This window comes from Heterodontus francisci, chromosome 26 (genome assembly GCF_036365525.1).
Source record: "Heterodontus francisci isolate sHetFra1 chromosome 26, sHetFra1.hap1, whole genome shotgun sequence".
In the NCBI taxonomy this organism is placed as follows: domain Eukaryota; kingdom Metazoa; phylum Chordata; class Chondrichthyes; order Heterodontiformes; family Heterodontidae; genus Heterodontus; species Heterodontus francisci.
In genome coordinates, this window is record NC_090396.1 from 15516790 (window position 1) to 15529037 (window position 12248).

General features: G+C 45.5%; 1 protein-coding gene across 2 annotated transcripts in view; it reads left to right on the forward strand.

Annotated features, from left to right (window-relative positions):
* unc13d (unc-13 homolog D (C. elegans)) overlaps positions 1-12248 on the forward strand; it is a 308929-nt gene that overhangs the window by 242177 nt on the left and 54504 nt on the right. For both annotated transcript variants that reach the window (XM_068057836.1, XM_068057837.1), the window contains exon 15: positions 8406-8496. In XM_068057836.1, coding sequence (XP_067913937.1) covers positions 8406-8496 — 91 coding nt within the window. The remainder of the gene's footprint in view (positions 1-8405; positions 8497-12248) is intronic.

Sequence of the window (12248 nt, forward strand, 5' to 3'; positions counted from 1 at the left end):
ACCTCACACACGAACAGTGTCAACGCCCCAACCTCACACACTGTAACAGTGTCAACCCCCAAATCTCACACACTGTAACAGTGTCAACCCCCAAACATCACACACTGTCACAGTGACAACACCCACACATCACACACTGTAATAGTGTCAACCCCCAAACCTCACACACTGTAACAGTGTCAACCCCCAAATCTCACACACTGTAAACAGTGTCAACCCCCAAATCACACACTGTAAAAGTGTCAACCACCAAACCTCACACACGAACAGTGTCAACCCCCCAACCTCAAACACTGTAAAAGTGTCAACCCCCAAATCTCACACAGTGTAGCAGTGTCAACCCCCAAATCTCACACAGTGTAACAGTGTCAACCCCCAAACATCACACACTGCAACAGTGTCAACCCCCAAATCTCACACACTGTAATAGTGTCAACCCCCAAACCTCACACACTGTCGCAGTGTCCACCCCAAAATCACACACACTAACAGTGTCAACCCCCAAATCTCACACACTGTAAATGTGTCAACCCCCAAACATCACACACTGTAACAGTGTCAACCCCCAAATCTCACACACTGTAACAGTGTCAACCCCCAACCTCACACACTGTAACAGTGTCAACCCCCAAATCTCACACACTGTAACAGTGTCAACCCCCAAACATCACACACTGTCACAGTGACAACACCCACACATCACACACTGTAATAGTGTCAACCCCGAAACCTCACACACTGTAACAGTGTCAACCCCCAAACATCACATCCTGTCACAGTGTCAACCCCCAAATCACATACACCAACAGTGTCAACCCCCAAATCTCACACACTGTAACAGTGTCAACCCCCAAATCTCACACACTGTAAAAGTGTTAACCCCCAAACCTCACACACTAACAGTGTCAACCCCCAAATCTCACACACTGTAATAGGGTCAGCCCCAAATCACACACACTAACAGTGTCAACCCCCAAACATCACACACTGTAACAGTGTCAACCCCCAAATCTCACACGAACAGTGTCAACCCCCAAATCTCAGGCACTGTAATAGTGTCAACCGCCAAACCTCACACCCTGTAACAGTGTCAACCCCCAAATGTCACACACTGTAATAGTGTCAACCCCCAAACCTCACACACTGTAACAGTGTCAACCCCCAAACCTCACACACTCACAGTGTCAACCCCCAAACATCACACACTAACAGTGTCAACCTCCAAATCTCACACACTGTAACAGTGTCAACCCCCAAACCTCGCACGCTAACAGTGTCAACCCACAAATCACACACACTTTAACAGTGTCAACCCCCAAATCTCACACACTGTAATCGTGCCAACCCCCAAATCTCACACACAGTAACAGTGTCAACCACCCAAATCTCACACACTGTAATTGTGTCAACCCCCAAATCTCACACACTGTAACAGTGTCAACCCCCAAATCTCACACACTGTAACTGTGTCAACCCCCAAACCTCACACACACTCACAGTGTCAACCCCCAAATCTCACACTGTAATAGTGTAAACCCCCAAACCTCACACACTAACAGTGTCAACCCCCAAATCTCACTCACTGTAACAGTGTCAACTCCCAAATTACACACTGTAAAAGTGTCAACCCCCAAACCTCACACACGAACAGTGTCAAACCCCAAACCTCACACAGTGTAACAGTTTCAACCGCCAAATCACACACTGGAAAAGTGTCAACCCCCAAACCTCACACACTAACAGTGTCATCCCCCAAATCACACACTGTAACAGTGTCCACCCCAAATCTCACACACTAACAGTGTCAAACCCCAATCATCACATAGTGTCACAGTGTCAACCCCCAAACCTCACACACTGTAAAAGTGTCAACCCCCAAACCTCACACACGAACAGTGTCAACGCCCCAACCTCACACACTGCAACAGTGTCAATCCCCAAACATCACACACTGTAACAGTGACAACCCCCACACATCACACACTGTAATCGTGTCAACCCCCAAACCTCACACACTGCAACAGTGTCAACCCCCAAATCACACAGTTGAAACAGTGTCCACCCCCAAATCTCACACACTAACAGTGTCAAACCCCAAATCTCACACACTGTAACAGTGTCAACTCCCAAATCACACACTGTAAAAGTGTCAACCCCCAAACCTCACACACGAACAGTGTCAAACCCCAAACCTCACACAGTGTAACAGTTTCAACCGCCAAATCACACACTGTAAAAGTGTCAACCCCCAAACCTCACACACTAACAGTGTCATCCCCCAAATCTCACACACTGCAACAGTGTCAACCCCCAAATCACACACTGTAAAAGTGTCAACCCCCAAACCTCACACACGAACAGTGTCAACGCCCCAACCTCACACACTGTAACAGTGTCAACCCCCAAATCTCACACACTGTGACAGTGACAACACCCACACATCACACACTGAAATAGTGTCAACCCCGAAACCTCACACACTGTCACAGTGTCAACCCCCAAATCTCACACACTGTAAACAGTGTCAACCCCCAAATCACACACTGCAAAAGTGTCAACCACCAAACCTCACACACGAACAGTGTCAACCCCCCAACCTCAAACACTGTAACAGTGTCAACCCCCAAATCTCACACAGTGTAACAGTGTCAACCCCCAAACATCACACACTGTAACAGTGACAAACCCCAAATCTCACACACTGTAACAGTGTCAACCCCCAAATCTCACACACTGTAACAGTGTCAACCCCCAAACCTCACACACTCACATTTTCAACCCCCAAACATCACACACTAACAGTGTCAACCCCCAAATCTCACACACTGTAACAGTGTCAACCCCCAAATCACACTCTGTAAAAGTGTCAACCCCCAAACATCACACACTGTAACAGTGACAACCCCCACGCATCACACACTGTAATAGTGTCAACCCCCAAACCTCACACACTGTAACAGTGTCCACCTCCAAATCACACACACTAACAGTGTCAACCCCCAAATCTCACACACTGTAAAAGTGTCAACCCCCAAACATCACACACTGTAATAGTGTCAACCCCCAAACCTCACACACTGTAACAGTGTCAACCCCCAAATCTCACACACTGTAACAATGTCAACCCCCAAACCTCACACAATGTAACAGTGTCAACCCCCAAATCTCACACACTGTAACAGTGTCAACCCCCAAACCTCACACACTGTAACAGTGTCAACCCCCAAACCTCACACACTGTAACAGTGTCAACCCCCAAACATCACACACTAACAGTGTCAACCCCCAAACCTCACACACGAACAGTGTCAACGCCCCAACCTCACACACTGTAACAGTGTCAACCCCCAAATCTCACACACTGTGACAGTGACAACACCCACACATCACACACTGAAATAGTGTCAACCCCGAAACCTCACACACTGTCACAGTGTCAACCCCCAAATCTCACACACTGTAAACAGTGTCAACCCCCAAATCACACACTGCAAAAGTGTCAACCACCAAACCTCACACACGAACAGTGTCAACCCCCCAACCTCAAACACTGTAACAGTGTCAACCCCCAAATCTCACACAGTGTAACAGTGTCAACCCCCAAACATCACACACTGTAACAGTGACAAACCCCAAATCTCACACACTGTAACAGTGTCAACCCCCAAATCTCACACACTGTAACAGTGTCAACCCCCAAACCTCACACACTCACAGTTTCAACCCCCAAACATCACACACTAACAGTGTCAACCCCCAAATCTCACACACTGTAACAGTGTCAACCCCCAAATCACACTCTGTAAAAGTGTCAACCCCCAAACATCACACACTGTAACAGTGACAACCCCCACGCATCACACACTGTAATAGTGTCAACCCCCAAACCTCACACACTGTAACAGTGTCCACCTCCAAATCACACACACTAACAGTGTCAACCCCCAAATCTCACACACTGTAAAAGTGTCAACCCCCAAACATCACACACTGTAATAGTGTCAACCCCCAAACCTCACACACTGTAACAGTGTCAACCCCCAAATCTCACACACTGTAACAATGTCAACCCCCAAACCTCACACAATGTAACAGTGTCAACCCCCAAATCTCACACACTGTAACAGTGTCAACCCCCAAACCTCACACACTGTAACAGTGTCAACCCCCAAACCTCACACACTGTAACAGTGTCAACCCCCAAACATCACACACTAACAGTGTCAACCCCCAAACCTCTCACACTGTAACAGTGTCAACCTCCAAACCTCACACACTGTAACAGTGTCAACCCCCAAACATCACACACTAACAGTGTCAACCCCCAAACCTCACACACTGTAACAGTGTCAACCCCCAAATCACATACACTGTAATAGTGTCAACCCCCAAACCTCACACACTGTAACAGTGTCAACCCCCAAATCTCATACACTGTAATAGTGTCAACCCCCAAATCTCACACACTGTAACAGTGTCCACCCCCAAACCTCACACACTCACAGTGTCAACCCCCAAACATCACACTGTAACAGTGTCAACCTCCAAATCTCACACACTGTAATAGTGTCAACCCCCAAACCTCACTCACTGTAACACTGTCAACCCCCAAACCTCACACACACACAGTGTCAACCCCCCAAACATCACACTGTAACAGTGTCAACCCCCAAATCTCACACACTGTAACAGTGTCAACCCCCAAACCTCACACACTCACAGTGTCAACCCCCAAACATCACACTGTAACAGTGTCAACCCCCAAATCTCACTCACTGTAACAGTGTCAACCCCCAAACCTCACACACTCACAGTGTCAACCCCCAAACATCACACTGTAACATTGTCAAGCCCCAAATCTCACACACTGTAACAGTGTCAACCCCCAAACATCACACTGTAACAGTGTCAACCCCCAAACCTCACACACTAACAGTGTCAACCCCCAAACCTCACACACTGTAACAGTGTCAACCCCCAAATCTCACACACAGTAATAGTGCCAACCCCCAAACATCACACACTGTAACAGTGTCAGCCCCCCTAATCTCACACACTGTAACAGTGTCAACCCCCAAATCTCACACACTGTAACAGTGTCAACCCCCAAATCTCACACACTGTAACTGTGTCAACCCCCAAACCTCAAACTCTGTAACAGTGTCCACCCCCAAATCACACACACTAACAGTGTCAACCCCCAGATCTCACACACTATAACAGTGTCAAACCCCCAAACCTCACACACTGTAACAGTGTCAACCCCCCAAACCTCACACACTGTTACAGTGTCTATCCCCCAAACTTCACACACTGTAACAGTGTCAACCCCCAAACCTCATCCACTGTAACAGTGTCAAACCCCCAAACCTCACACACTGTAACAGTGTCAACCCCCCAAACCTCACACACTGTTACAGTGTCTATCCCCCAAACTTCACACACTGTAACAGTGTCAACCCCCAAACTTCACACACTGTAACAGTGTCAACCCCCAAACCTCACACACTGTAACAGTGTCAACCCCCAAATCACATACACTGTAATAGTGTCAACCCCCAAACCTCACACACTGTAGCAGTGTCAACCCCCAAATCTCATACACTGTAATAGTGTCAACCCCCAAATCTCACACACTGTAACAGTGTCCACCCCCAAACCTCACACACTCACAGTGTCAACCCCCAAACATCACACTGTAACAGTGTCAACCCCCAAATCTCACACACTGTAATAGTGTCAACCCCCAAACCTCACTCACTGTAACACTGTCAACCCCCAAACCTCACACACTCACAGTGTCAACCCCCCAAACATCACACTGTAACAGTGTCAACCCCCAAATCTCACACACTGTAACAGTGTCAACCCCCAAACCTCACACACTCACAGTGTCAACCCCCAAACATCACACTGTAACAGTGTCAACCCCCAAATCTCACACACTGTAACAGTGTCAACCCCCAAACCTCACACACTCACAGTGTCAACCCCCAAACATCACACTGTAACATTGTCAAGCCCCAAATCTCACACACTGTAACAGTGTCAACCCCCAAACATCACACTGTAACAGTGTCAACCCCCAAACCTCACACACTAACAGTGTCAACCCCCAAACCTCACACACTGTAACAGTGTCAACCCCCAAATCTCACACACAGTAATAGTGCCTACCCCCAAACATCACACACTGTAACAGTGTCAACCCCCCTAATCTCACACACTGTAACAGTGTCAACCCCCAAATCTCACACACTGTAACAGTGTCAACCCCCAAATCTCACACACTGTAACTGTGTCAACCCCCAAACCTCAAACTCTGTAACAGTGTCCACCCCCAAATCACACACACTAACAGTGTCAACCCCCAGATCTCACACACTATAACAGTGTCAAACCCCCAAACCTCACACACTGTAACAGTGTCAACCCCCCAAACCTCACACACTGTTACAGTGTCTATCCCCCAAACTTCACACACTGTAACAGTGTCAACCCCCAAACCTCATCCACTGTAACAGTGTCAACCCCCAATCCTCACACACTAACTGTGTCAACCCCCACACCTCACACACTGTAACAGTGTCAACCCCCAAACCTGACACACTGTGACAGTGTCAACCCCCAAACCTCACTCACTGTAACAGTGTCAACCCCCAAACCTCACACACTGTAACAGTGTCAACCCCCCAAACCTCACTCACTGTAACCGTGTCAACCCCCAAACCTCACACACTGTAACAGTGTCAACCCCCAAACCTCACACACTGTAACTGTGTCAACCCCCAAATCTCACACACTGTCACAGTGTCAACCCGCAAATTACACACACTAACAGTGTCAACCCCCAAACCTCACACACTGTCACAGTGTCAACCCGCAAATCCACACACACTGTAACAGTGTACAACGCAAAACCTCACACACTGTAACAGTGCCAATCCCTCAAACCTCATACACTGTAACAGAGCCCACTCCCACCCTCAGACCTCACACACTGTAACAGTGCTCACTTCCTTTCTGCCTAATCCCGAGTGAGACTCTGCATCGGGAGCAGATTTGAAAAAAATAACCCCATTTTAGTGGAGAAATGAAGGAGTGGGAACTGTTCTGAAGTTTTACATCATTATGTTTGCTGATCAGCGGATAATTCAACAGAATATTCTCTCAGGAAACAAATCTGATAGCGTTCATGACATACTGGAACGTACATGGGCTATGGGAGCAGATTAAATGGATGGGTAAATCCATGATTGGGTAGAGTGTACATGGGCTTTGGGCGAAGATTCAAGTGAGTCACTAAAGTAGCAATTATATTCTGGAAGGAGGCTCAGTGCTGTGGATAGCAGAGGGATTTGTGGGTGCAGGTTCACAGAACATTAAAGGTTGTAAAAATATAATGGAATTCTCGGCTTTATCACAAAGTCTAGAATATGAAAGCCAAGAGGTAATGAGGAGCTTAAATAAAACCTTACTGAGACCACAGTTGAACTACTGTGCACAGTTTTGAGATCCACACTGTTGGAAGAATGTTGAGGTAATGGTGAGGAAATAGCACAGATTCTCGAGGATGCTGAAAATTAGGAGGAAATATTAATGCAAAGTAAGACTTGAAACATTGGGGCTTTTTTTTCCAGAGTATCGCAGATTACAGGGGGATATGATAAAAGGGTTTAAAATGAAGAACGGGTGGGACAGGGTGGATAGAAGCAGACCGTTTCTAGTCATCAATGGGCCAGTATGAGGAACCACAGATGTAAGATACAATGTAGGAGATTTAGAACAGAGGACAGCAGAAACTGTTTTACACAGAGAGAGTTGTGAGGTTGTAGAATTCACTTCCAGGGTTAATGGTTGAGGCAGAAACTGTGTCAACTTTCAAGATCAGGTCGGATCAGTGGAAGAATTAATAGGGGTTGAGGGGTTATGGGAACAATGTGATAATTGTGACCATGACTATTTACTATGACACAAACAAGTGGAATGACTTGATTCCAAACTGTAATTTTGATGTATTTCTATAGGAGATTAAAGGCATGATACAGTGGACTGTACATGGGCTGTGAGAGATTAAACAGGTTGTGTAGGATATATGTAGATGGGTTGTGAGAGGAGTGAGACTGATCTTTATTTTATTCGTTCATGATGTGGACGTCAATGGCAAGCCGCCCATCCCTAATTGCCCTTGAGAAGGTGGCTCACCACCACCTTCTTGAACCGCTGCTGTCCAAGTGGTGTAAGGAGTCCCAGGATTTTGACCCACCGACAGTGAAGAAACGGCAATGTAGTTCCAGGTCAGGATGGTGTGATAGCAATGGTCCTTCTTCTGTGCTGCCTGATGCTCCTGTTAATGTGTTATGACCCTCTGAATCTTATTCACTGATGCTGCCCTTCCATCGCAGGGTGCTGGTGCAGATCTGTAAGATGAAGGCTTTTCAAAAACTTTGCCCTTCAGTTCCTGATCTCCATGACAGACTCGTTGATGCTATTAAGGTACAGTTCACCCAAAAAGTACAATCACTTGACTTTTGATAATGGCACTGTGACATTTCATAGTGCAAAGTGGCTGCTCACTTTATGGTAATATTAAAAGCTGTTTGTGGTTGCATAGCTACATCTTAAAAAAGACACTCTCAAATATTGGACTGTGCAGTGAATGGGGGATTGAACTGTGCACTGAATAGAACATAAGAACATACGAAATAGGAGCAGGAGTAGGCCATTCGGCCCTTCGAGCCTGCTCTGTCATTCAGTGAGATCATGGCTGATTTTCTACTTCAACACCATTTTCCTGTGATATCCCCGTAACCCTTGATGTTTTTAATATGTAGAAATCTATCAATCTCAGTCTTGAACATGCTCAACGACTGAGTCTCCACAGCCCTCTGGGCAGAGAATTCCAAAGATGCACCACCCTCTGAGTGAAGAAATTCCTCCTCATCTCAGTCCTAAATGGCCTGCCCCTTATTCTGAGACTGTGTCCTCTGGTTCTAGGCTCCCCAGCCAGGGGAAATATCCTTCCTGCATCAACCCTATCGAACCCTGTAAAAATTTTGCATGTTTGAATGAGATCACCTCTCATTCTTCTATACTGCAGAGAATACAGGCCCAGTCTATTTAATCTTTCCTCATAGGACAATCCCTTCATCCCAGGAATTAGTTTGGTGAACCTTTGTTGCACTCCCTCTATGGCAAGAATATCTTCTCTTAGGTAAGGAGATCAGAACTTCACACAATACTCCAGGTGCGACCTCACCAAGGCTCTATATAATTGCAATAAGGCATCTTTATTCCTATACTCAAATCCTCTTGTAATAAAGACCAACATACCATTTGCCTTCTTAATTGCTTGTTGTACCTGCATGTTAGCTTTCAGTGACTCATAGAGTTACTCCCATCAAGCCCATCTATTCTAATCCTATTTTCCAGCACTTGGCACTTCCCAGCCTCTCACCATTTAAGAAATACTCTGTTTTTCCTACCGAAGTGGACAACTTCACATTTCTCCACATTGTATTCCATCTGCCAAATTTTTTTCCTACTTGCCTAGCCTCTCCAAATCCCCTTGAAGCATCTTTGCAACCTCCTCACAACTCACACTTCCGCCTAGTTTTCCATCATCTGCAAGCTTGGAAATATTATATTTAATCCCCACATCCAAATCATTGATATTGGCCAAGCACTGATCCTTGCGGTACCTCACTAGTCACAGTCTGCCAACCTGAAAATGATCCATTTATTCCTACTCTCTCTTTTCTGTCTGTTAACCAGTTCTCAATCCATGCCAGTATATTCCCCCCAATCCCATGTGCTCTAATTTTGTTTACTAACCTCCTGTGTGGGACCTCATCAAAAGCTTTCTGAAAGTCTAAATATGCCACATCCACTCGTTACCCCTTATCTATTCTGCTAGTTACATCCTCAAAAAACTCAAAGAGGTTTGTCAAACATGATTTCCCTTTCATAAATCCACGTTGATTCTGCCCAATCCTACCATTATTTTCTAAGTGTCCTGTTATCACATTGTCTATTCTAGCATTCTTCCTACGACTGATGTTTGACTAACAGGGCTGTAGTTCCCCATTTTCTCTCTCTCTCCTTTCTTAAATAGTGGGGTCACAATTACCACTTTCCAATCTACAGGAACCATTCCAGAGTCTATAGAATTTTAGAAGTTGACCACCTACTATCTCTACAGCCACCTCTTTCAACCCTCTGGGAAGTAGATCATCAGGTCCAGGGGATTTATTTACTTTAAGTCCCATTAATGTCTTTAGCACTTTTTTTTTTACTAATATTAATATCTTGCAGTTCCTCATTTACACTAATCCCTTGATTCTCCGTTGTTTCTAGTTTTTTAGTATTTTCCTCCATGCAGACAGATACGAGGTATTTGTTTAGTTTCTCTGCCATTTCCTTATTCCCCGCTATAAATTCTCCTGACTCTGCTTGTAATGGACCCACATTTGTTTTTTCTAGTCTTTTCCTTTTTACGTACCTATAGAAGCTTTTACAGTCTGTTTTTATGTTTCCCGCTAGTTTACTCTCATTCTAATTTCCCTTTCTTAATCTTTTTCTTGGTCCTCCTTTGCAGAATTCTAAAATGCTCCCACTCCTCAGGCTTAGCATTTTTTTGGAAACTTTATACACCTCTTCATTTGATCTAATACAATCCTTGATTTCTTTCGTTAGCCATGGTTACATAGAAACATAGAAAATAGGAGCAAGAGTAGGTCATTCGGCCTTTTGAGCCTGCTCTGCCATTCATTATGATCTTGGCTGATCATCCAACTCAGTAACCTGTTCCCGCTTTCGCCCCATACCCTTTGATCCCTTTAGACCCAAGAGCTATATCTAACTCCTTTTTGAAAACATACAATGTTTTGGCCTCAACTGCTTTCTGTGGTAGCGAATTCCACAGGCTCACCACTCTCTGGGTGAAGAAATTTCTCCTCATCTCAGTCCTGAAAGGTTTATCCCATATCCTTAGACTATGACCCCTGGTTCTGGACTCCCCCACCATCGGGAACATCCTTCCTGCATCTACCCTGTCAAGTCCTGTTAGAATTTTATAGGTTTCTCTGAGATACCCCCTCACTCTTCTGAGCTCCAGCGAATATAATCCTAACCGACTCAATCTCTCCTCATACGTCAGTCCTGCCATCCCAGGAATCAGTCTGGTAAACCTTTGCTGCACTCCCTCTATAGCAAGAACGTCCTTCCTCAGATAAGGAGACCAAGACTGCACACAATATTCCAGGTGTGGCCTCACCAAGGCCCTGTATAATTGCAGCAAGACATCCCTGCTCCTGTACTCGAATCCTCTCGCTATGAAGGCCAACATACCATTTGCCTTTTTTACCGCCTGTTGCACCTGCATGTTTACCTTCAGCGACTGGTACGAGAACACCCAGGTCTCGCTGCATATTCCCCTCTCTCAGTTTATAGCCGTTCAGATAATAATCTGCCTTCCTGATTTTGCTGCCAAAGTGGATAACCTCACATTTATCCACATTATACTGCATCTGCTATGCATTAGTCCATTCACTCAACTTGTCCAAATCACCCTGAAGCCTCTCTGCATCCTCCTCACAACTCACCCTCCCTCCCAGTTTTGTGTCATCTGCAAATTTGGAGATATTACATTTAGTTCCCTCATCTAAATTGTTAATATATATTGTGAATAGCTGGGGTCCTAGCATCGATCCCTGCGGTACCCCACTAGTCACTGCCTGCCATTCGGAAAAAGACCCATTTATCCCTACCCTTTGTTTCCTGTCCGCCAACCAATTTTCTATCCATCACAATACACTATCCCCAATGCCATGCGCTTTAATTTTACATGCTAATCTCTTATGTGGGACTTTGTCGAAAGCCTTCTGGAAGTCCAAATAAAGCACAGACACTGGCTGTCCCTGATCAACTCTACTAGTTACATCCTCAAAGAATTCTAGTAGATTTGTCAAGCATGATTTCCCTTTCGTAAATCCATGCTGACTCTGTCCGATTCTACCACTGTTCTCTAAGTGCTCTGCTATAAAATGGACTCTAGAATTTTCCCCACTACCGATGTCAGGCTGACTGGTCTATAATTCCCTGCTTTCTCTCTACCTCCCTTTTTAAATAGTGGGGTTACATTAGCTACCCTCCAATCTGTAGGAACTGTTCCAGAGTCTATAGAATCTTGGAAGATGACCACCAATGCATCCACTATTTCTAGGGCCACTTCCTTAAGTACTCTGGGA